The sequence below is a fragment of the Sorex araneus genome, chromosome 2 (assembly GCF_027595985.1).
Source record: "Sorex araneus isolate mSorAra2 chromosome 2, mSorAra2.pri, whole genome shotgun sequence".
Classification (NCBI taxonomy): domain Eukaryota; kingdom Metazoa; phylum Chordata; class Mammalia; order Eulipotyphla; family Soricidae; genus Sorex; species Sorex araneus.
Window position 1 is genome coordinate 233,048,192 of NC_073303.1, and position 24,810 is coordinate 233,073,001.

Consider the following 24,810-nt stretch of genomic DNA (forward strand, 5'->3'; position numbering starts at 1 on the left):
CTGACCCAAGTTCAATTCTTGGCATCCCTTGGGTCCCCCAGTACTGCCAGGAGTAATTTCTGAGTGCAGAGCCAGGAGTAACCCCTGAGCATTGCCAGGTGTGACCCAAAAAACAAACTACAAAATTTCTTTTTCTTTTTGAGTCACACCAGGATTGCACAGGGGTTACTCCCGGTTCTGCACTCAGGAATCACTCCTGGCAGTGCTGGAGGACCTTATGGGATGCTGGGGATCCAGCCCAGGTTGACCACATGCAAGACAAACGCCTTCCCTGCTGTACTATTGTTCCAGCCCCAAATAAATAAAACGTTCTTCCAGAGGTTCCGGTGATGGTGCAGCAGGTAAAGAAAGGAGCTTGCTTTGCACGCAGCTGATGTGGTTTCATCTCCAGCACCACACAGGAGGGGGACACACCAGGAGTGATTCCTGAGCACAGAGTCAAGAGTCAGCCCTGAGCACCTCTGGGAGTGACCTACAAACAAAGGGAAAACAGTGACCTGGACCCCATTATCCAGTTCCTTGGAACCCGGCGGGCTTTCGTGTGCGTCATGGCCCCCAGCCCCTGTCCCAGGCTGGACTCTGAGAAGGGAGGACAGAGTCTGAAGGACCTAAGGAGGAGTCACCCCTGGAGGACTGGGGGTGCCTATTGTCCTGGAAGGTGTCTTGGGACCCCCGGAGTCTGTGGGGGGGTGTTGCTCTGGCCAGCTGCCCCGTGCAGGAGAGAAGCAGGAAGCCCATGCACGCCCGCCCGCCTGCCCGCCTGCCGGGGCCGGAGGCCATGCTGGTGAATAATTGATCAGGAAAGCTGATAGCGCCACCCAGGACCGCCCGCCAGCCCCCAGCCCCCGGCCCCCGCTGGCCAGCACCGCCTCAGGCCCAAACCCGCCAGACCTGCTCACCCAGTGCCACCCACAGCCCCCCACCCCACCCCACCCTGGTCAGAGCTTCCAGAAGGCTGCAGGGAAGCAGAGCTGCCGCCCGGGCCGGGGAGCCATGGCCCTGGACAACCATGTGTGGGCGCCGGTGACACCCATGTAAGTGTGTGGGTGGGGTGGGGTGGAGGGCAGCGCCACGGAGGGAGGGGGCCCTGGGCCTGGCACCTGGCATGAGCATCGCTCCTGGCTCTCTGCTCCTCAGGAGCCACGGAGGGATGGGGCCACCCCGGAAACTCCCCAGCCAGTGTCGGGGGACAGAATACAGAACCCCATTTTCTCTGGGGAGCCCCAAGTACAGCCTGCAGGGGAGGGGTGTGGGGGTGTGGGGACGTTCCAGGCTGAGTTTTATCTCCGGATTCCCCCGTGGATGCTGAGGGCTGGCAGGAAGGCTGACGGTGCCACCAAAAAGTTGGCTGTTCCGGCCGGACAGCACGGTGGAAAGTCCCCAGCCGAATGGCCATGTGTCGGGGGCCCTGGGCAGCAGCCGCTGTGCCGCCCCAAGGAATGGTGCCGTGGGGGGCCCGCGGGCGGCGGGGTTCAAGCACTTCACTACAGAGGTTTGAGGGGCCTTTCAGGGATGAGACGGAGTCAGCCCCAGACGCTTGCAGGACACCTGCAGAAAAAGGCTCCCCCCAGAGAACCCCGACTTAGCTTTTCACTCTTTTGGGTCCCCAGTTACATTATTCACCAGCTGCAACCTTGTAGCTTGGAAACGGGAACCCGATCCCCCCACACCCCCCCAGCAAAGAAGAGGCAGGGAGATTAGATATTGGGGTGAAGCTGGGAGGGACAGACGGCCCCCTCCGCGGGAGCTGTGACGACCACATCAGTGCCCCCCTGCCAGGGCTGCCCAGGCTGCTCTCCGCTCAGGTCTCCCTTGGAAGGCAGCAGTAGACTTCTAGGCACATCTCAGAGCCTCAGTTTCCCCAGGCATGAGAAGGGTCATGCTCCCGCCCTCTTGGAGAGGAGGCGTGGGTGGAGCAGGTGACTGCAGGGCCTGCATCATCCTCTGTCCGGGTGCCAGGCCACAGCGGTGGGGCTGGCGGAGGTGGTGAAGGGCCCGCAGCCCACGGCTCTTAGAGGCCTATATATAGTAGGTGCTAAGTACCTGCACGGTGCCGAGCCTTCCTGGGGTGGCGGGGGACATCTGGGCCCCCAGCCCTGAGTCTGGGTTCTGAGGTCACCGCGGATGCATCACCCAGACCTTATTCCGGCCCCACCTGGAGGGAGAGGCGGGAACCGCGGGCCAGGTCATCCCTTCTAGGTGCTAGCCCGTGTCCACGCTGCCTGTCCATGAGGCCATATGCTGCAACTGTCCCACTGTCTCAGGCTCCTGGAGGGGGATAGGACATAGGATCAGGGATATTCTTGGAGACTGAGGAACGGGGGTGCTGGGGTCAGCCCAGGAGGAGAAGGAAGACACAGGGTGAGGGCGATGACCTCAGGTTAAAGTTTACACCGCAATTCCACCTCCCAGCCCAGAGTCCAGTGCTAGCCAGGATGGCCGCGTGACCGTTGCCCCAAGAATGGGGGCCGGCATATGCCAGGATGCCACAGGCCACTCCTGGAAGTTACCACGGCCACGGCAGGGTCACGTGACCCTGTACATCGTCCTTCAGCTCCTCACCTGTTCCCCACCCCTGCCGCATCTGCTCTAGCGCCTCAGAGACAGCCCTCTCCACCCCCTGCCTCAGAGCTGTGGTCCAGAGAGGGTGGGCTTTTACAAAGAGACACAGCACACAGCATCCCAGATGGCTGGGATGGGTAAGATCTGGCCTGGGCTTTTTTTTTTTTCTTTTTGGGTAACACCCGGCAATGCACAGGGGTCACTCCTGGCTCTGCACTCAGGAATTACCCCTGGTGGTGCTCAGGGGACCATATGGGACCGAACCTGGGTTGGCTACGCCCTACCCGCTGTGCTATCGCTTTAGCCACTGGCGTGGGCTTCTTTTTTTTTTGTTTTTTTTTTGGGTCACACCCGACGATGCACAGGGGTTATTCCTGGCTCTTCACTCAGGAATTACCCCTGGCTGTGCTCAGGGGACCATATGGGATGCTGGGATTAGAACCCGGGTCAGCTGCATGCAAGGCAAACGCCCTACCCGCTGTGCTATCGCTTCAGCCACTGGCGTGGGCTTCTTTTTTTTTTGTTTTTTTTTGTTTTTGGGTCACACCCGACGATGCACAGGGGTTATTCCTGGCTCTTCACTCAGGAATTACCCCTGGCTGTGCTCAGGGGACCATATGGGATGCTGGGATTAGAACCCGGGTCGGCTGCATGCAAGGCAAACGCCCTACCCGCTGTGCTATCGCTCCAGCCCCTGGCGTGGGCTTCTTAAGGTTGAGAATATCAGGCTAGGAAATGCAGTTTCCAGTAAGGAGAGGATGTCCGCTGAATGCTGAGACCCCCCCAGCTCAATACCCCCATCTCAGTCTCTGCCCCTTCCCTTCAGGCCGATGACCGAGAGCGCCCTCTACCGGCAGCGACTGGAGGTTATCGCGGTAAGTGCCGCTTCCCCTCCTACCCCCCAACAGCCGGCACTCCCTGGCTCTGTCCCTCTCTCTGGACACCTCGAATGCAGAGGGTGCGGCTGCCACTCGCCGATTGCCCGGTTCCTCCCACACATCCCCTCTGAACCCCATCTCTAACCTCATTTCTCTGAACTTCCACGTCATGGCCCCCTTGGCTGTGAACCCCCATCCTTGGGGACCCCCATGTCTGATCTGTCCCTGTGCCCATGAACTTTGGAGGTCCAGTATCTGCAGCCTCTCTCTCAGGGTCTCACTATGGCACTTTCGCCAGTTCTCACACGCACTCCAATGTTCTGATTACCAGTTTTGTGTTTTGGGACCACGCCCCGCGGTGCTCAGGGCTTACTCCTGGCTCCTGCTCTGGGGGGCTCATAGGAATGATGTGAGGTGCCTGGGGTCAAACAGGAAGCAAGGAAAACACCCTTCCCGCTGCTGTCTTAGCTGTCCGACCCACTTTTCACTTCCAATTTTGGATTCCATCTCATTGAACCCCATTCCAATATTGCCTCCTCCCCAAGACTGCCCGTTCCCTCCCCTCCCTCCCTCCTTTCTTTCTTTCTTTCTTTCTTTCTTTCTTTCTTTCTTTCTTTCTTTCTTTCTTTCTTTCTTTCTTTCTTTCTTTCTCTCTCTTTCCTCCTCCTCCTCCTCCTCCTCCTCCTCCTTCTTCTTCTTCTTCTTCTTCTTCTTCTTCTTCTTCTTCTTCTTCTTCTTCTTCTTCTTCTTCTTCTTCCTCCTCCTCCTCCTCCTCCTCCTCCTCCTCCTCCTTCTTCTTCTTCTTCTTCTTCTTCTTCTTCTTCTTCTTCTTCTTCTTCTTCTTCTTCTTCTTCTTCTTCTTCTTCTTCTTCTTCTTCTTCTTCTTCTCCTCCTCCTCCTCCTCCTCCTTCTTCCTTTTTTTTTTTTTTTTTTGCTTTTTGGGTCACACTCGGCGATGCTCAGGGGTCACTCCTGGTTCTGCACTCAGATATTACTCCTGGTGGAGCTGGGGGGGACCTTGTGGGATGTCAGAGACTGGACCGAGTCAGCTGCTTGCAACACAAAAGCCCTCCCTACTCTAGTAGGCCCCTGTCCCTTTCATCTCTAGATCTGAATCCTCTTTTCCTGAAGCCCCCACAGTTCTGGTCTTCCAGCCCCCATAGCTCTGGATCTCCTCTCTGATCCTATTTCCAGTCCTCCCTTGCCCAGCAAAGACCCAGGTGGGAGCTAACGGAGCTAAGTTATCCTTACCGCAGACCCCGCCCCCGAAAGGCTCTGCCCACCCACCCCACGACCACGCCTACAAGTCACACCCAGGACAAGACCACGCCCCGACCCCGCCTCCTAGGCGCGACACGCCCCCCGTCCGCTGCTGAGTCAGCGCCCCGCCCCCGCCCCCGCCCCGCCCCGCCCCGCCCCGCCCCGCCCCAGCCCCGACGTGCGCCCCGAGCCCGGCGCGCCCGCAGACCCAGGCCGGGAGCCCCCCCCCCCCGAGCCCGCGGGGGACAGGGACGCCTCGCCCCGCTCGCAGGCAGCTCGGGGATCTGTGCGCAGGAGAAGAGGCGGCTGCAGGAGGCGATCAGGGCGGCGCGGCGCGAGCTGGAGGAGGAGAAGCTTCGCGTGCAGCGGCTCAAGGTGCGGGGCGAGCGGGGCGCTGGGCATCCCCGCGAGAGCGGGTCCGGGGCGAGCCGCTGTCCGGTGGGGGGACGGCTGGGAACATTGCTCCCAAATTTGGCGGGGACGGGGGTTATCGATTCATGTTTGGAAAGAGGATGGAGTCTGCGCAGATGTTAGCCCAGCGCGGCCAGGGGCCCATGGGGACACTTCTGTCCCCTTTAGGGGTGTCCGTCCCATTCCGGAAGGATGGAGATGTGATGGGTGATTTTTGCGGCCCGGGGGAAATGTCCACCTGTATGGTTTGGGGGCCGGGGCGCCGATATGCCCAGCTGGGTTGCCTTCCATGTCCAGAGAAAGACTCTCCGGGACCGGTGGCTTATGGACGGGGCAGCTGAGGAGCCAGAGGGGCAGGAGGACCCCCCGACCCCTGAGACTCAGGCTCAGGCCCGCATCCAGAGCCTAGAGGACAGCTTGTTCACGTGAGTTGCGCCACTGCCCCAGGTTAGCCAGGCCAGGACCTCAGGCCCCATGGGGGTGGGGAGGGGGGCTGAAGTCAGCCCTGAGCACTGCCGGGTGGGAGCTCCCCCAAAGCCAAGCGAACCAACTGTGAGGGACTGAGGGTATCCGTGGAGCCGGGGGCCCAGACCCCCTCCTCTTGCCCAGACTCCAGGCCCAGCTGCAGCTGTTGCAGAGTGCGTCCACCGGGGCACTGCACAGGCCCGCCAGCAGACCCGTCTGGCGCCGACAGGTGAGTGGGGAGGGGGGGAAGGGGGGCAGGGGTGTGGCCCGGGGTCCAGGCCAGCCCCCTACTGGGTTCGGGGACGGTGCTGCTTCTCTGCCTCTGCATCATTTCCTTCCCCTCCCCCCCTTCTATTTCCCCACTTGCTAGGGGCTGAGGGGCGCCCGTCAGGCAGTGGGTGGATCTGGAAGCACCCAGCGGCTTGGGCTCCCGCGAATGGGTGACAGCTGGTGGCCGAGATGGCCTAAGGGGAGAGCCGGGTTCCATCACTGAACCTTCAGGACCCCCAAGGCCCCCCCCCCAACCCTAAGGGAAAGAGATGTAGGGTGTAGCGTTCTGGGGCTTGAGGCAGGAACACAGCTTTTTTTCTTTTTATTAATGTGTTTATTTTTGGTTTTGGGGTCACACCCCTCGGTGCTCGGGAGTTACTCCTGGCTCTGCGCTCAGGAACCATTCCTGGTGGGGCTCAGGGGACCTGATGGGATGTCGGGGACTGAATGCGAGTTGACTGTGTGCAAGGCAAACACCGTCTCTGCTGTCCTATGGCTCTGGCACCCACGTGCGGGGTTTGGACTTCTGTTTGGGGTTTATGGCACATCACCCACCCGATACAGGCCTGAGAGCCCGTGAGCGCCACATTCTCAGCCCTCTGTGGCTTCAGCTGTATCCATTTATTTCTTTCTCTTTGGGTGGGGTTGGGCCACACCTGACCATGCTCGGGGGCTGCTTTTGGCTCTGTGCTCATGAAAGACCCTGGGTGGTGCTCAGGGGACCCTGTGCAGTTCTGGGATTCGAACCCAGGCGTGGCTGACACCTTCCCTCCTACAGACTTACTCTGCATGTTTGGTTCGGTTGTGTTTTTTTTTGTTTTTTTTTGTTTTGTTTTTGCTTTTTTGGTTACACCTAAGGATGTTCAGGGGTTACTCCTCGCTCTGCACTCAGGAATTACTACTGGCGGTGCTCAGGGGACCATATGGGATGCTGGGAATCAAACCCAGGTTGTCTGCGTGTAAGGCAAATGCCCTCCCCACTGTGCTATTGCTCCAGCCCCTGGTTTGTGTTTTTGTCTTTGGGCCACTCGTGGCTCTGCACTCGGGGGTCACTCCAGACAGTGCTCAGGACCCCCTGTGCTGGCAGGATTGGAATCAGCTCAGCCGTGTGCAAGGGAAACATCTTAGCTACTATACTAGCTCTCAGGCCCCTGGATAGTTTTTTGTATTTATTTTTGGGGTGCGGGGGTTTGGACCAGGAGTTGGAGCCTGTTTTCAGGACTCTGTTTTCAGGAGTCGCTCCTGGCAGTGCTCAGACGGCCACGCCATGCTGGGCCTCCTGCTTTTGAAGCCTCGGCTCCCCCACTTGGCTGTCTTTCTGGTCTCTCCCTGTTCCACGCCACCTCCTCCAGGAAGCCCCTCTGCTCCTTAGACCTCTAAGAGACCTCCAGCGACCTCCCCCTGCTCCCCATTTCCTCCCAGACCCTTCTCGCTCCTGGACAGGATCTATTTCTTTGCCTTGAACTGTGCTCACTGCCTTTACCTGCTGGAATGGAAGTTTCCTGGCCACTAGGCATGGCGCTGGCCTGGTCACCGGGGCAGCTGGCGTGGTGGAGCCCCTGCTGTCAGATCTCAGGCAGGCTGCATCCAGGAAGTGCTGCTTGGGATGCTGAAGGGTCTGTGAGGGTCTGAGGGTGTGTGGGGGGGGGCACTGAGTGTCCCTGACCTGGACACTGTCCTTCCCGCAGGGCCAGCGTCCTCTCTCGCAGCCCCCTGTGGAGCCAGCAGCCCCTGCAGGTGTGTATCTGAACCCCTCAGCCCCGGGGGTCCCAGAGAAGGTATCTTGGGGTTCCCCCTCACCCCATTGTCCTGTCTCTCTCCTGACTCCCCCAGGCCAGGCTGACCAGGACAAGCGTGCCTCCTTGCCAACTGGACTGGCAGGCACAGAGTGCCCGCTGGGGCCTGGACAGGTGCCTGGGGCAGCGGAAGCATCCTCGGAAGCCAATGGCCACGACCTGGGACCCAGCCCCGCGCCGGCTCCAGAGGGGTCAGTGGACGAGGGCGCCGGGGGCGAGGACAGTGGCATGGGCGTCGTGGAGGTGGTATGGGAAGGCCTGAGGGCCACGGAGGACAGTCCCGGGGAGCCCACGGGTGCCGAGCTGGAGGCCAGGGTGGAGGCAATGGTGCTGGAGGCCATCGGGGAGAGGCTGGACGCCGGTGGGCCCGACCTCCCCGCCTGGGTGAGGGACGACCGGGCCGTTGTTGAGGTGGTGTGGGAGGGGGTCGGGGGGGACTTGGAGGTCCGGGGGGAACCGGGCGGGGACCCCAAAGAAGCATCGCTCAGCTCCCCAAGGCTCCCTGAAAATTTGAGAAGGGGCAGCCCTGATGGGGCCAGGCAGGGTGGCCACGGGGGCGAGGATGGCGCCTTCATCTGGGTGGAGAGAGTGACCGTCACTGAAGACTGGGAGGAGCTGGGGCTGGAGGGGCCCGAGGGACCACTGGACAGCGGGGGTGCGGCCAGCTGGGAGCTGGAGCGGAGACAGGCAGAGGAGCGCGGGGCACGGGGAGGAAGTGAGGATGTCCCGGAGGAGGAGGCGAGTGGAGGTGAGGAAACAAGGGTGGCCAAGGGACGCAGAGACGAAGGAGCTGCCTGCGCAGAGAGGGGAGGCGAGGAGACCCAGGGACCAGAGGCCACAGGAGGTGAGGAAAGGGGAGAGGCGGCGGGGGGGTCACCGGGGGCACCTGGGGGAGAAGGAGGTGAGGAGTTATTGAGAGGAGCAAGAGAAGGAGGTGAGGAAAGGGGAGAAGCGGCGGGGGGGTCACTGGGGGTGCTTGGGGGAGAAGGAGGTGAGGAGTTATTGAGAGGAGCAAGAGAAGGAGGTGAGGAAAGGGGAGAGGCGGCGGGGGGGTCACTGGGGGTGCCTGGGGGAGGAGCGGAGGAGTTACTGAGAGAAACAAGAGAAGGAGGTGAGGAACTATCGCAGGCAGGCAGAAAAGGAGGTGAGGAATTATTGAAAGCAAGAGGAGGTGAGGAAAGGGGAGAGGCAGCGGGGTCACCGGGGGTGCCCAGGGGAGAAGGAGGTGAGGAACTGTTGCAGGCAGGCAGGGAAGGAGGTGAGGAATTACTGGAAGTAACAAGCAAAGCAGGCGAGGGATTACTCAGAGCAGAGAGGGTAAGAGGTGAGGAATCTTTGAAGGTAGCTAGCAAAGGAGGTGAGGAAGCCTTGAAGGCCCCGAGAGAGGGAGGCGAGGAGTCACCCGAAGCAGACAGAGGAGGGGGTGAGGAGCTACTGCAGGCGGGCAGCGGAGGCGAGGAGGTGCTGAAAGAGAGCGCAGGAGGTGAGGCAGCGATGCAGGCAGAGGACAGCGGAGACAGGGCAGCTTTCCAGTCAGAAGAGACCCCCGATCTGGAGAAGGACTTCAGCGCAGGCCAGAGAGCTTCCGGGGAAGGGCTGGGAGGGCCTGGCGAGCTGGAGGGGGGGGCTGCCCCGAGGGCCAGGGAAGAGCCCACTCAGGAGACAGAAGCTCAGCCACCCCAGAAGACCACGGAGGACTGCCTGAAGGAGGAAGCTGCCTCAGGGAAACCCCAGCCCCCTGCTGAGGGCCCGAGCCCCTCGGGCAATGCCGCGCCCCTTGTGGAGGTGACCCCAGCCCCAGCAGAGCAGCCCCCAGAGTGCCAGCCACTGCTGCAGGCCAAGGGGCCCAGGACCAACCCCAGTGCCCACCCTGTGCCCAGCTATGCCCCTGCCCGCCAGCCCCCGCCCTCTGCTGCTGCTCCGGAGGGCTCCGAGACCAGTGCTCCGAAGCAGAAAACGTGCCAGTGTTGTGCGGTTATGTGAGCCCAGGCCCTGCTCCCCATGCCCGGCTCTCTCACACCTACCTCGGCCGCTTGGCACCCAGCAGAGGGTCCCGGGCACATACGGGACCCACGGGCCCTGCCCGCCCCACCCCTCCACCTGGGCTTCAGGATCCCCGCTGCTGCCCGTGACCCTGGCCCCCGTGGGCGACCAAGCCTTCATACTTGAAAAATAAAACCTTCGAGCACTCGAGAGCAGGCGCTTGGCCACGTGAGTTGCTATCGTGGGTGGGAGGGGTGAGGACCAACACAGCTGGAGCCTGCGGGGGCTTGTGGCCACTGTGGCAAAACTGCAGCTCCCGTCTCTGCTCTGGGGGACTCACTTCAGTGCTCAGGGCACTGATGATGTGTCAGGCCGCAGGACTTTGTTTTAAGAAAGATCAAGCATGTTTTTCTTGGGTCAGGTGTGTGGAACGATAGTCCGGCAGGAAGGGCGTTTGCCTTGCATGCCGCTGACCTGGGTTCGATCCCCGGAATGCCATGGGGTCCCCCAAGCATTGCTCGTGTTTCTCACGGGGAGGGGCAGACCAGCCATCAGTGCTCAGAAGTCGCTCCTGGTGGTGATGTGGGGTGGGGAGGGGGCACAGTTCAAACCAGGGGTCCCAGGCATGGAGTATATGTTCAGTCCGTTAGGCCAGTGGGTTGAGGTTTATTTTTCCTTTGGGAGCCCAGAGTGTGACTCGGACTGGCGGGGCCTTAGGGCTCAGTTCCCTTTTGTGGCCCATAAAGACACTCCTCGGGGGAAGGCACTTGGGGACTCAGATTCCTTTATATGGGTGGGGGCTGCACACTGGGTGTGCTCAGGGCTGACTCCCGGCTCTGTGCTCAGGGCTGACTCCTGGCTCTGTGCTCAGGGCTGACTCTTCAGCTCTCTGCTCAGGGCTCACTCCTGGTGGGCTCACGGAATCATAGGAGATGCCGGGGATCAAACCCCAGGTGGCTGCGTGCAGGGCCGGCGCCCTCCCCTCTGTGCAGCTGCTCCAGATGACCCTTTTTCCTTTTCCCTCTGTTCTTTTGGTTTTTGGGCCCATTCCTTACCACATGCACTGTTAGACCAGGAGGGCACTCTGCTGTTTTAGCTGATGGGAAGAGGAGACTCCGGTGCCCCGCCCCCATCTCATCATTGATTCAGTTCACCTCTGCTCAATTCCCATTGGCAGAACCGTCCACAGGCCATCCCAAGCTGCAAGCATGGTGGTGATATACCCATTGAGGCTTCTGCAGGGCGGGACAGACTGGGAGGCAGCGGCAGGGCCTCCCTCAGCCCTCCAGGGCACACGCCTTCTCTTCAGGAGAACCATCCTCTCAGCATTTCCCTGTGTGTCCTCAAGCAACTGTCTCAGTTTCTCTGATCCTCGGCATCTTCATCTGTCCACTGAGCATCCTTCTCCCTGGGCGGGGCTGGTTCAGGCTCAGCCCGAGGGCCTGGGGAGCACGGGGGCAGGAGGCCCAGTGCCTCGGGTGTGGGCAGGAAATGTTTCTCATACCCGGTGTCCAGCAGACTGGAGGCCTTGGGAGGGTCGGGGGGCGCTACTGGCTCCATCTCCTCCACTTGCAGGAAAGGCAAGTCCCCAGGAGGCTGGGCGTAGGGCAGCTCCTGAGAAGGAATAGAAGGAAATTTTCTTTTTGGTTTTGGAGCCACCCCCTGCTGCGCTCAGGGGTTACTGCTGGCTCTGCACGCAGGCATTGTTCCTGGAGGACCTGAGAGACCACACGGGGTGCAGTGGGTACAACTGGGCTGAATGCCTGCAAGGCAAGTGCTATGCCCGCTCGGGCCCCCCAACTCTCCTGGATTCCTTACTCCCCAACATCCCGGGAGACCCCCCCACCCCCACCCAGCCTGCCTTCTGCTCACCTGAACATGGGGCTGGCGGAGGTAGAAACTGCTGTTGGCAGGATCTGGAGTCTTCTCCCACACCCGGTGCGAATACCTGGCAAGTGGAAGAGCCGGGGCTGGAGTCCCAGTGGCCACACAGCCCTGCCCAGGCTGTGGGTTCGTCGTCGATGGGCATTGCAGCACCGGGAGCCCGCCCCTGGCCATGCCCCCAGGCATGTCCACCGCCCTTGTTCCTGCCCGCATCTGCGGCCTCACCTTCTGCAGAAGACCAGGCCCAGCACGAACACGCAGCAGGAGGCGAGGAGAACAAACACCACTTTCCAAGTGGGGACGTTTTCTGTGCCGGACAGCAGGGGGCAATGAGGGGCGGGGCTTAGGGGGACGGTGACACGCCCCTAGAAGGGCGGGGCCTGTGACTGGTTAAAGATACGTAGTGGGGGCGGAGTTGAGGCTAAGAGGGTGGATCAATGGGCGGGGCTGGTGTGGGCGGGGCCGGGCGGGGAACCCTGGAGCTGGGTAGGAGCTTCAATAGAGCAGCGTTGTTTAGGGAGCACAAAAGGGCCCTCAGGACGCACCGTGAATGTGACCCCCAATTTGAACCCTTGGGCTATTGCAATGCAGCAGGCCCCCCACCTCACAGCCCCACAGCTGCGCCCCTTACCTGGCAGGTAAAACCGAAGGCTGGGGCCAGGGGGGCCCTGTCCTGCCCGGGTGGACGCTGTCATCCACAGCTCGCACGGACCCCAGGGAAGGCTGGGCAGTGGGAGACTCCGGGTACTGCCACTCACTGTAGGACACATCCACAGGGCTTGCAGAGGTGGTCCCCAACTCGGGGCGAGTTGCTTTCTGCAACAGGGCAGCCAGGGGCTGCCTCCTCACTTCCCTCCTCACCTCCCAGAGGTTTTCACTCAGTGACCCGCTCTATATTCGTGGAGCAAATACAGAACGAATGGGTAGAGCTCTTGCTTTGCATTCAGAGGACCCAGGATAGTTTGTAGGCTCCCCATGCAGTCCCCGGTCATGCCAGGAGTGACTCCTGAGTGCAGAGCCAGGAGCCACCCCTGAGCATTGCTTGGTGTTGCCCCCAACCATAAAAAAACAAATGAACACAAAAGCAGCCTCAGTCCCATGATGGCGGATCCCCTCAGCCCAACTTGGGGGGTTCTGAGCGCTGTATTTTGCTTTCATGTCCCCTTCTACTTGTAGAACAGGGTTGGGGCACGCTCAGAATGTGGGGTGATTGGGTGTGGGGTTGACCATAAGAGTAAACCTTTCCAAAGGGCTCTGTCAGAGAGATAGTAGAGTGGATTCAGAACTTTCTTGCGCAAAGCGAAGAGAACGAAAACCAACCTTGCCCTGCTTGTGGAAGACTAGGTTCAATCCTCAGTACGCAGAACCCCTCATGGTCCCTAGAACCATGCTGGGGTGACCCACCCCGAAACCCAGAGGAGATTCAGCTGTGTACCCCCCAGAAAGTTGGGATGGCAGGAATCAAACCAGGTCGCTTGCATGAACAGCAAGAGCCCTCCCCGTTCTGCTACCGCTGCATGACCAGAAGCTGCAGGCTTGATCATTAATGACCCCATGGTTAACATTGGGATCCGATTTTCCCACGTGTAAGGTTTGCAGCCCTTTTCTTTGCTTCAGTGTTAGCAAACCCAATGGCTGGAAATCTTTTTCTTGGGAAATTCCGTCACTTCCATCGAGCCGCCACAAGAAGGCGCTCTGGAGCGTTTCCATCACTCCCCAGGAGGGATTGTCTTAAATGTTCACCCTGGTCCTGACCTCCCTCCGAACCTGTCAGAGCTCCCCAGTACCCTCAGAATTTCTGCAGAGGGAAACCGACCCTCACCCACTGCCCCAGCCCACCTCACTGATTGGCCCAGCAAGTGTCTCTGACTTCTGGATTTTGGGGAGTGGGTGGCCACAGCAGCTTCTGGGAGGGCTCAGGGGACCCTATATGTGAGGGGGATCAAACCCAGGTTGGACACAGGTGAGGAAAGTGCCTTTCCTGCAGTACTATCTCACCCAGACCCCCATTCTTTTTTTTTTTTTTTTTTTTTTTTGCTTTTTGGGTCACACCCGGCGATGCACAGGGGTCACTCCTGGCTCATGCACTCAGGAATCACCCCTGGCGGTGCTCAGGGGACCATATGGGATGCTGGGATTTGAACCCGGGTCGGCCGCGTGCAAGGCAAACGCCCTACCCGCTGTGCTATCGCTCCAGCCCCCAGACCCCCATTCTTAAAAGATTCATGTCATGACCCCACGTTTCTGAGAGTGTCATGTTCCTTCCTGCCCACTAGAGATTTGGGGGTTCATATATATATGTATATGTGTATATATATGTATATATATATGTATATATATATATATGAGAAGTCCCAAAGTCCTCTGTTCTCTATAGCAGAGACAAGATTCAGTTATGTACAGCACCCCAGGGGCTGGAGCAATAGCACAGTGGTTGGGCGTTCGCCTTTCACGAAGCTGACCCGAGTTCGATTCCTCCGCCCCTCTCGGAGAGCCCGGCAAGCTACCGAGAGTATCGAGCCCGCACGGCAGAGCCTGGCAAGCTACCCATGCATATTGCATATGCCAAAAACAGTAACAATAAGTCTCTCAATTAGAGATGTTACTGGTGCCTGCTTGAACAAATTGATGAACAACGGGTTAACAGTGACAGTGATGGCACCCCAGAAGTTGGTGTGAAGGAACACACAGTCATAGGAATTGGGGTGATTTGGAAAGAATGTTCATTATTACAGGACAAGGAAATCATCTTCCCTGGTTTTTTTTTTTCCTTTCTGGGTCACACCTGGCGATGCACAGGGACCACTCCTGGCTCTGCACCCAGGAATTACTCCTGGCCGTGCTCGGGGGACCATATGGGATGCTGGGATTCAAACCTGAGTCAGCACGTACAAGGCAAATGCCGCTGTGCTATTGCTCCAGCCCGGAAATCTTCCCTGGAAATGCGAAATACAAGATAAACACCCTCCCTGCTCTGCTACCGCTGCAAGACCCAGGCTGCACGCTTGATCCTTAATGACCCCATGGTTGACATTGAAGGAAACCCAGGGGTGGAAATTTCTTAGAGAACCGGGCCTGGGGAATGAGGAAAATGACCTATAGCGCCGTGGCGTGGCGTTTTGGCGGAACTGCCGAGGCCCGATTTTCCCACACTTAAGATCGCCAGCCCTTTTCTTTGCTTCAATATTAGGTATGGGGTAATTAAGGATCAAGCACTCCCCTCCCACCGCTGCAGCGGGAGCAAAGCGGTTAGGGCTCTTGCCTTGCATTCAGAGGACTCTGGTTCGTTTGTAGGCTCCCCATAGGGTCCCAAATCATAACAGGAGTGATTCCTGTGTGCAGAGCAGTAGTACTCCCTGAGTGCCAACAGGTGTGGCCCCCAAACCATAAACAAATAAACAAAAAAAAGCAGCCTCAGTCCCTGGATCATGAGTCCCCTCATGACTTGGGGAATTCTGAGCTGTATCTTGCTTCCATACACCCTCCTCCTTGTAGAACAGGGTCCCAACCCTCAGAATGTGAGAGTTGTGAAAGAGAACAATAAGAAATATCTTTGGGGCCGGAGCGATAGCACAGCGGGTAGGGCGTTTGCCTTGCACGCGGCCGACCCGGGTTCGATCCCCGGCATCCCATATGGTCCCCCAAGTACTGCCAGGAGCAATTCCTGAGTGCAAAGCCAGGAGTAACCCCTGAGCATCACTGGGTGTGACCCAAAAAAAGCAAAAAAAAAAAAAAAGAAGTATCTTTATCTTGCTTGTGGCAGACCAGGTTCAATCCTCAGCATTCTAGAACCACACTGAGGTGACCCATCCAAACCCTCAGAGGAGACTCAGCTATGTACCCCAAAGAGTTGGGATAGTGGAAATCAAACCCAGGTCTCCCACGAGGAAGGCAAACACCAACCTTGCTCTGCTTCTGCTGAACTAACTGAAGCTGTGTGCTTGATCCTTAATTAGCCTATACTTAACATTGAAGCAAAACCCAAGGGTAGAAATTCTTAAGAGAAACGGGCTTGAGGAGGGATGAGAACGCCCACAGTGCCATCTCGTGGCGTTTTGGTAGAACTGCCATGACCTGACTTACCCACGCTTAAGATTTCCAGCCCTTTTCTTTGCTTCAGTGTTAAATATGGGCTCATTAAGGATCAAGCATGCTGCTTCGTCCGGTGCAGTGGAAGGAGAGTGGGGCGGGTGCTTGCCTTTCATGTGGGAGACCCGGGTTCCTGCCATCCCAACTTTTTTTTTGTTTTTTGGGTCACACCCAGCGATGCACAGGGGTCACTCCTGGCTCTGCACTCAGGAATTACCCCTGGCGGTACTCAGGGGACCATAGGGGATGCTGGGAATTGAACCCGGGTCGACTGCGTGCAAGGCAAGTGCCCTACCCGCTGTGCTATCACTCCAGCCCCCCATCCCAACTTTTGGAGGGGTACATAGCTGAATTTCCTCTTAGGGTTCGGGGTGGTCACCCCAGTTTTCTAGGGATCATGAGGGGTGCTGCACATCGAACCTGGTCTGCCACAAGCAAGAGTCATTTCTTGTTGCTGTCTTCCCTTTGAGCAAGAAAAGTTCTGAACCCACTTTGCTATCTTTCTGATTGAGCCCTTTGGAAAGTTTAGTCTTGTGGTCAACCCCACATCCCATCACCCCACATTTTGAGGGTGCCTGTTCTACAAGAAGGAGGGTGTATGGAAGCAAGTTACAGCTCAGAACCCCTCAAGTTGGGGTGAGGGAATCTGCCACGAAGAGACTGAGGCTGCCTTTTTAGTTTGTGGTTCTGGGGTCACACCCAGCGATGCTCAGGTGGTACTCCTGTTCTACACCAGGAATCACTCCTGGCATGACTGGGGCACCGTATGGGGAGCCTACAAATGAACCAGGGTCCCCTGAATGCAAGGCAAGAGCCCAAACCGCTATGCTCGGGCTGCAGCGGCCGAAGGGAATGCTTGATCCTTAATTACCCTATACTTAATGTTGAAGCAAACAAAAGGGCTGGAATCTTAAGCGTGGGAAAGTCAGGCCGCGGCAGTTCCGCCTAAACGCCACCAGGGGGCATCCCTCCCCAGGCCCGTTTCTCTAAGAAATTTCCACCCTTGGGTTTGCTTCAGTGTTAAGTATGCGGTAATCAAGGATCAAGCACACAGCTTTCACCGCTGCAGGGGTAGCAGAGCGGTTAGGGCTCTTGCCTTGCATTCAGAGGACCCTGGTTTGTTTGTAGGCTCCCCATACGGTCCCCCAGTTCTGCCAGGAGTGATTTCTGGCTGCAGTCAAGTCACCCCTGAGTTTCGCAGATTGTGACTCCCAAACAAAAACAAACAAGAAAACAAAGCAGCCTCAGTTCCGATGATAGCTGACTCATTTTCCACCAAGTAGGGGATACCAAGGTAAACCCTGCTTCCACATTCCTTTCACATAAGAACAGGGAAAAGTGGGGTGGTGAGTTGTGGGGTTCACAGTAACAGGAAACTTTCACAAAAGGGTTCAGCCAGAGAGAGATAGTACATCGGGTTTGGAACTTGCCTTGCTCAGAGAGAAAGAGGACCAAACAATTTTCAATTAAATTATTTTTAAAATGGTAATTTGCCTTCCATGTGGCAGATGAGATTCAATCTGAGGCTTTTTTTTTTTTTTTTTTTTTTGCTTTTTGGGTCACACCCAGCGATGCACAGGGGTTATTCCTGGCTCACGCACTCAGGAATTACTCCTGGCTCGAGGGACCATATGGGATGCTGGGATCGAATCCGGGTTGGCCGCGTGCAAGGCAAACGCCCTACCTGCTGTGCTATCTCTCCAGCCCCCAATCTGAGGCTTTGTTAATGGTCCCCAGAACCCCACTGACCCATCCTGAACCCCCAAATAAAATTAAAAAATCCTCAGTGGAAGTGGTATATTTTGCATTTCCAGGGAGGGAGACTACCCCATCCTACTCTCATTAGTTTTGTGTTAATTGACATTCTTCCTAATGCACCACAGTTTCTATGACAGACGTGCCTTCACCCAAAATTTCTGGAGGTGCTGGAGCTGAATCTTACCTCTGCCACCTTCCTCCATGGAGAAAAGGATTTTTCATATGTATAGGAACCCCAAAGCTCTCTCAGCAAGAGAGGAAGAATGCAGCCCCAGAAATGTGGGGTGATGGGTCACGTGGATGCCCATGTTGGACATGTGTAAGAGCGCGGGTCTTAAACGGGAGTTGGGGATTGTATTGCGAACAAGGCACGATCCTCTCCTGTGGTCAACCTGGGCTAGATCTCAGGAACCACTCAGGGTTCCCTGAGCCCCCCAAAACTGTTTTGGCCACCTACAACCCACATCCCAAAATAGCTAGAGCCACCTGCTCGGCATTCAGTGTGGTGGGCTTTGGCAGTGGGTGAGGATCGGACTTCCGAGGGTGCTCAGGGGCTATAGCGGGTTCTGGAGGGAAGTCACGACCAGGGATGGAAATTTCTTAGAGAATCGGGCCTGGAGCTGGAGCAATAGCACAGCGGGTAGGGCGTTTGCTTTGCACACAGCTGACCCGGGTTCAATTCCCAGCATCCCATATGGTCCCCTAAGCACCACCAGGAGTAATGCCTGAGTGCATATGGCAGGAGCAACCCCTGTGCATCGCCAGGTGTGACCCAAAAAGGAAAAAAAGAATCGGGCCTGGGGTGGGACGGAAAGGCCCCACAGCGCCCTCTTGTGGCGACATTGTGGTAGTGTCCCGTGTTTGTACTAAAAGAGATTTCCAACCTTTTGGGTTTGCTTCAAGAGTTAATTATGGAGGGGGCTGGAGCGATAGCACAGCGGGTAGGGCGTTTGCCTTGCACGCGGCCGACCTGGTCCCCCAAGCACCGCCAGGAGTAATTCCTGAGTGCAAAGCCAGCCAGGAGTAACTGGGTGTGACTCCCCAATTGATCTAATTATGGATCAAGTAAGTAGCCTCTGGCAATGGAGCGAAAGTTTAGCGGTTAGGGAGCTTGCCTTGCCTGCGAGCAACACCGATTCCATCAGATATGGTCGTCTGAGCACCACCAGGAGGGCAGTCAGGAGTAAACCCCCGAGAATTGCCTGGTGTGGCCCCCAAACCAAAATCAAACAACCAAACTAAGCAGCCGCATTTGACAGCGGATTTCTTCACCCAAACCTGCGGGAGACCGAGAATCTTGCATTCCCCACCTCCTTCATATAAAACAGGGAAGGGGGTGTCCTCAGAAATGAGGGTGATGGGTGCTGTTCACCACAGGACGTTAGATGAAGGGGTTAGAACAGAGAGGCAGATAGCTCAATGGTTTAGGATCTTGCCTTCCTCCCAGTTTCACTCCCCAGCACTCCCTGAACCCCCTTTGGGGTGACCCACCCTAAACCCCAAATAAAATAAAGAATCCAGAACCACCTGGGGTGCAAGCCAGCAGTCATCTGAGAGGAGGGTGGGGGTTTGGCGCCCCCTGCGGGAGCCTGAAGGGACTGCAGGAGCCTGAGGGATCTAGGCTCTTTCTCAGTGCGCAAGTTAACGTTCTCTGGAAGGTTCCTTTGATACTGAGTTCCTTCATTGCAACCTTTGGGGTTACCGAGCGGAATCGTGCCTCTATCCCTTTTTCCGTGGAAAGTAAGGGAGCACAGGCTTTGGGATTTCTCGTAGTTATAAGAACCCCCCCCCCCATGCGTAGGGCGTTTGCCTTGCACACAGCTGACCTGGGTTAGATTCCCGGCATCCCATATGGTCCCCCCAGCACTGCCAGGAGTAATTCCTGAGTGCAGAGCCAGGAGTAGCTCCTGTGCATTGGTGGGTGTGACCCAAAAAGAAATAAAAAAAAAATAACCCCCCATGTTCTGGCAGGGAGGGAGAAAGTGGGCACCCTCAGAAAGCCGGTGTGGGGCGAGCTGCAGCACAGCGGGCGGGAGTGCGCTGGCCTTTCATGCAGCCAATGTGGACTTGATGCCCGGCACCCCAGATGGTCTCTGGAGAGCTCCCTGGGAGAGACCCCTGAGCACAGAGCCAGGAGTCAGCCCTGAGCACCTCTGGGTGTGGCCCAGAAACAAACAAGCAAACAAACACCCAAACCAGAGAACAAATATTTAGGGATGCGACTGGGTGGGAAGAGGTGGCGGGTCTGGAGGGCCTGTGCGGGTCTGGCGGAGCAAGAAGGACTCGGCTGGAGCCGGCCAGTGGGAGACTGGGTATGACTGAGCCCAGCATGCAAGACGTGGGGTCACTGGGTCCTAGGGAAGGTGTTTGCCTTGCACGCGGCTGACCCGGATTCCATCCCCAGCATCCTGTAGAGTCCCCCAGGCCCGCCAGGAGTCATCCCTGAGTGCAGAGCCAGGACTCAACCCTGACGTCGCCAGGTGTGGGTCCCCAAACGCAACAATAACAAAAATGCTTGGAGGGTAAAGGGTGGGCTGGGCTGACGGGGTGTCTCGGGGTCGGGCACGGGCACCTCACCATTGCTGCAGGCCGGGGCGTCAGTCCCTGTTCGCGTGCACAGAGTGTAGTGGGTGAGGTGACCCCGAAGTTGGTGCCTTGGGAGTTCATCCCACGCTATGGTGGGGGCCGTGGGGGGTGCATCCTGGAGTCTCTGCAGCGTGGGCCCCTTGAGGGGTGCTGGTAGGGGGTGAGGGGAGCAGTGAGCACAGGCAGTCAAGCTCCAACCCACCAGGCCGAAGTCCCACCTCTAACCTAGTTCCTCGGTGAACGCCCACACGGAGGGGGCAGGGGCCAAGCCCCTCAGAGAGACAGCAGTGACCGTGACCCGGTAGGGGACCCCTCCTTCGAAGTGACCTGGGCGGGAGGAAAAGAAAAGATCCATGAACGTCTCCCCTGCCCTGTTCTGCCTGACTATTTTTTATTAAAGGGGTGGATGCTCTGACAGTTCTCAGGGGCTACTCCTGGCTTTGTGCTCAGGGATCACGCTGGGCGGTGCTCCGCGGACCATGTGAGGCTGGGAATCGGACCCAGGTCGCGAGCACCTTCCCCCTGGTAGTATTCTCTGTCCCCTCCCACCCACCCCCCACAGCGACTCTAGCTGTTGCCTCCACGCGCGAGGGTTCCCCCACCGTGGGAACCCCAGGCTGTCCTCAACTCTCACCTGGCAACAGGGCACTGAGGTCGTCGGGGGGAAGCCGGACCCAGCTGAGCTCCCCAGGGGTGTCCGTGTCTGGGACCCAGTCTACCACGTATTCCCAGGCTGCCTCTGAGCCCCGACGCCAAGTCACCAGGAGCCCGCTGCCCCTGGCCACGTGGACCGCCACGTCGTGGGGGGCGGATCCTAGAGCTGGGGGCGGGATGGGGCATCTCAGTGGGCCAATCGAAAAGCACCGTCCCGCCCCTGCGGAGAAAGGCCCCGCCTCTTACCCGAACAACCTAGGGACAGGTTGGCCCTGAACTCCGGGCTGGTGACCCCATTGGAGACCGACACCCCTGCGGATGTGGCCGTGGTGGGGATAGGGGCGCGACAGCAGGGGACCCCACTCCGGCTCAGCAGCTTGCCCTCCACTTGGTACCAAACTGTATAGCTCGTTTGCATGCTGCTTTCTGGAGCCTGAGGGACGAGCAAGAAGATGGACCCAGCTCTGCTCCCTCAGGGACACTGCCCAGTCCTGGTGCTCAGACCTGGGGCTGCCAGCATCGCCCCTGGGTCATGTGAGGCACTGGGGACCCGAACTCACAACCACACACATGCGAGAGAAGCCCCCCTCTGGCCCTATTTCTTTTCTTTTTTCTCCTTTTCTCCCGGGGGGGGGGGTCACACCTGGTGACGCCCAGGGACCCGTTTCTCAGAGGACATGGCTCCACCGAGCCCACTGAACTATGGCTCCAGTGTGCAAATAACTTATTTTTATTTATTTATTTATTTTTATTTATTTTTGATTTTTTGCTTTTTGGGTCACACCCGACGATGCACAGAGGTTACTCCTGGCTCTTCACTCAGGAATTACTCTGAGTAATTACAGGAAATAGAGGAAGGCAGTGCTCAGGGGACCATATGGGATGCTGGGAATCGAACCCGGGTTGGCCGAGTGCAAGGCAAACGCCCTACCTACTGTGCTATTGCTCCAGCCCCAAACAAACAACTTTTTATAAATAAGTGAAAAGCCTTTGGAGGGGGTTGTTCTTTCATTCCTTACTAAACGCCCAGCTGTACTCAGGGCGTTCTCCTTCTCCACACTCAGGTCATTCCCGTGAATTCCGTGAATTCCGGGGACTGGGGATTGAACCGGTTCACCCACCTGCACGGCAAACACTTTAACCCCTGGACTACCTCCTGCTTGGGGGCATACCCAGCAATCCTCAGGGCTCACTCCTGCCTCTGCACTCAGGAATTACTCTTGGCGGTGCCCGGAGACTGTATGGAATGCCGGGAATCGAACTGGGGTCAGCTGTGTGCAAGACAAATGTCCTTCCTATCCTTGTATTGCTCTGGACCCTGAGACCATTGCATTTTTTTTTGGGGGGGGGCTTTTTGGGTCACACCCGGTGATGCACAGGGCTTACTCCTGGCTTTGCACTCAGGAATTCCTCCTGGCGGTGCTTGGGACCATATGGGATGCTGGGAATCGAACCCGGGTCAGCCATGTGCAAGGCAAACGCCCTCCCCGCTGTGCTATCGCTCCAGCCCTGACTATTGCATTTTAATTGTTTGGTTTTTGGGTCACACCCACTGGTGCTCAGGACTTACTGGTGGCTCTGCGCTCAGGCATCATTCCTGGCGGGCTCATGGGACCCTCTGGAGTTGCCAGGCTTGAACCCAGGGCAGCTGCATGCCAGGCCAGTGTCCTCCCCACTGTTATGGCTTGGCCCCTGGAGTATTTCTCAGGCCCCTGAATATTCATGTCTTGTTCAAATCTCCCAGAAAGTGCCGGGGAGGTAGTGTCTCAGTGGCAGAGCTGTCATCTCGCATATGTGAGACTCCGAGTTCGATTCTCAGCAACACACACACACACACACACACACACACACACACACACACACCCCATACCCTGATGGCCGTGACTGTGTCTCGGGGACCCTCAGCTCACCTTCCACAGAAGCATGGGGTCCTGTGCACCCAGCGACCCGCAGCCATGCCCCAAGATCCACACCTCCTCTGGAGCTGGTAAGAGGGCAGAGGGGACGGTCAGATGGGGAGGGGGTGTCTCTGGGCAGGACACGCGGAAGGCTGAGGGCACCCCAGAGCCCCTCACCGGGTGGCAGCGTCTGGAAGGAGAGGATGGGGCTCAGCTCGCCCCAAAGGTCCTCCTCGGTCTCCATGCGGCACTGGCCACGCACCTCATAGGTTGTGACGGGCTGCAGGTCCTGGAGTTCCAGAGGGCTCAGGGCGGTGGACGCTGGGTCCAGGTCCAGCTGGGGAGACACGGGCCAAGAGGCCCAGTACTGAGTGCAGAGTTTGATTTTGTTGCATGTGTCTGGGGTGACAGCAGCAGTGCTCAGGGGTCACTCCTGGCGGGCTTGGGGTACCCTATGAGGCGCCGGAATCACCACCTGGTCGGCCACGTGCAAGGCAGAAGTGCTCAGTGCTCAAGGTCGGGACTGGAGCGCTAGTACCATGGGAGGGTGAGTGCAGAGCCGGGAGTCAGCCCTGAGCACCTCTGGGTGGGATTTCCCCCCGCCAAAAAAAAAGAAGTGCTCAGGTTCTTTTTGGTGCGGGGCCTGGCTGTGTGGGTGTGGCCGAGCTCCTGGAGCCGCTCCCAGTGAGGGAGCCAAGAGTGTCCCCCGAGCCCTGTCTGCCCCAAGCAAAGAAAGGCACAAACAAGAGAGACAGGATTCCAGGAGGCCTGGCGGCAGTGTGTGGGAGGCACACTCCGGCCTCAGGGCCACCGTCCTTCCATCCATCCATCTGCCCGTCCGTCCATCTGTCCTGACCATGTTCCTGCCACCCCGTGTTTGGAAGCGCGGCCAGACAGGAAGAGCTTTGCAGCTCAGCCTTGGCAAGTCACGGGCAGACTGTGGGGGGTTTCGGGTCGAGGAGAGATGTTCAGAACAGGGGGGAGTGTCCACTCGCCTGGGTCCAGGTGGCCTCCTGGCCTCGCCGATAGTGGAACCTGCAGACCAGGCGCTTGTGCCGCGGCCAGGCGGGCAGGTGCCACGTGATCCTCGCCTCCCCGGGCGCCTCCTCCGGAAAATCCACGGCAGAGTCCAGGACGGGCGCGTCCGGCTTCACTGGGATCAGGAGAGCCCCTGCAGCGACCACCCACGCCCCGGGAGCTCCCCCACAGCCCCCCACACCTGCCTCTTACTTCGACTCTCCAGGTTCACCAGGACCGGGGGCCAGAGCCGTCGGCTCCCCATGGCCCCCCAGACGAGGAGCTGGTCAGACTCGGTGAGGTATTCCCGGGCCAGGGTCACCCAGCCCTGCCCTGGGGGCACTGCCACTGTCCAGGTCTTGTTGGGGTGACTGAGGAGACATGGGAGGATGCCCTGAGCAGTGCCGGGAACATCTGTGAGGCTGTGAGGCTGTGTGCGCCTAACAAGTGACTCAACCTCTCTGATCCTCAAAGCGCAGCTCAGAGAGACAGCACGGGTCGGGGTGGGGTGTGGGCCTGACAAGGGGGCCAGTGGGGTCTGCTCCCCTGCACCGTAGAGCTGAGTCGCCCTGAGCACAGCCGGATGGGACCCAACAACCAAAATAATAGTAGTAAAGCAGCAGAGGGCCGGGAGGCAGGGGGCGAGGAGCGAGGGTCCCCTTCGACTCACTACTTCCGGCTCTCCAGATGCAGGGTGGATGGCTCTTCCTGGTCCCCAAGGAGACCCCAGGAGCAGTTCAGGTTCCCCCTTGGCCCAACACAGTAACATTGCAGGGGGTCCGGGCTGTCTGCGGGGGGAGGTGGGGGAAAGTAGCGGTCTCGCAAGGGCTCACGCAGGGTCTTAGCCTGGAACCCCAACTTCCCCCCACCTCCGACCCAACACGTTCTGGAGTCCCCTGTGGGTGCGGGCGCTGGTCACCCCGACCCGGGCTCTGGGCAGAACCCGCTGCCCCTCTGTGCTAACATCCCGTACCCGTACCCGTACCCGCTGGGGCGCCCACGCCCTGCCCCCGGGGATGCGAACAGTACTAGCGACCCCCCAACCTAGGTCCTTCAGCTTGCACCTTGCTGAGGTCAGGCTCTGCGGAGTGGGGGGTGGGGTGGGGGGAGGGGCCTCACGGCGCCCCCAGAACTCACCGTGGGGACGCGCCGCGCGGGTCAGTAGCCAGAGCACCGGTAGCAGCGCCAGCGGGCGGCAGGGGTCCCCCGGAGCCCCCCACATGGCGCCCCCGCCCCCGGACTGTTTGGCTCCCAGGCCGTTTGCGCGCGCGCTCTGAGCGCCAGTCAGGGACGCAAAGC

General features: G+C 58.6%; 3 protein-coding genes across 3 annotated transcripts; 2 read left to right on the top strand and 1 right to left on the bottom strand.

Moving 5' to 3' along the window:
• The first annotated feature begins 190 nt into the window (after positions 1-190).
• On the top strand, positions 191-8,580 carry LOC101541023 (paralemmin-3). Its single transcript, XM_055124603.1, has 8 exons — positions 191-1,034; positions 3,389-3,437; positions 4,995-5,075; positions 5,409-5,536; positions 5,721-5,805; positions 7,535-7,583; positions 7,680-8,486; positions 8,552-8,580. The coding sequence occupies exons 1-8, from the start codon at positions 994-996 to the stop codon at positions 8,578-8,580; spliced, it is 1,269 nt and encodes a 422-aa protein (XP_054980578.1). The 5' UTR covers positions 191-993.
• A 162-nt stretch (positions 8,581-8,742) lies between these two features.
• Positions 8,743-9,780, top strand: LOC129402190 (paralemmin-3-like). The gene is made up of 2 exons (XM_055127629.1): positions 8,743-8,786; positions 8,901-9,780. The coding sequence occupies exon 2, from the start codon at positions 9,137-9,139 to the stop codon at positions 9,623-9,625; it is 489 nt and encodes a 162-aa protein (XP_054983604.1). The 5' UTR covers positions 8,743-8,786; positions 8,901-9,136; the 3' UTR covers positions 9,626-9,780.
• Positions 9,781-10,336: 556 nt separating this feature from the next.
• Positions 10,337-24,733, bottom strand: IL27RA (interleukin 27 receptor subunit alpha). The gene is made up of 14 exons (XM_004616811.2): positions 24,649-24,733; positions 24,182-24,299; positions 23,725-23,882; positions 23,490-23,647; positions 22,672-22,831; positions 22,507-22,580; positions 20,843-21,029; positions 20,577-20,762; positions 20,168-20,269; positions 19,934-20,092; positions 12,141-12,266; positions 11,735-11,816; positions 11,498-11,573; positions 10,337-11,239 (listed from the first exon to the last, which is right to left on the bottom strand). The coding sequence occupies exons 1-14, from the start codon at positions 24,731-24,733 to the stop codon at positions 10,982-10,984; spliced, it is 1,929 nt and encodes a 642-aa protein (XP_004616868.1). The 3' UTR covers positions 10,337-10,981.
• Between the last annotated feature and the right edge of the window lie 77 nt (positions 24,734-24,810).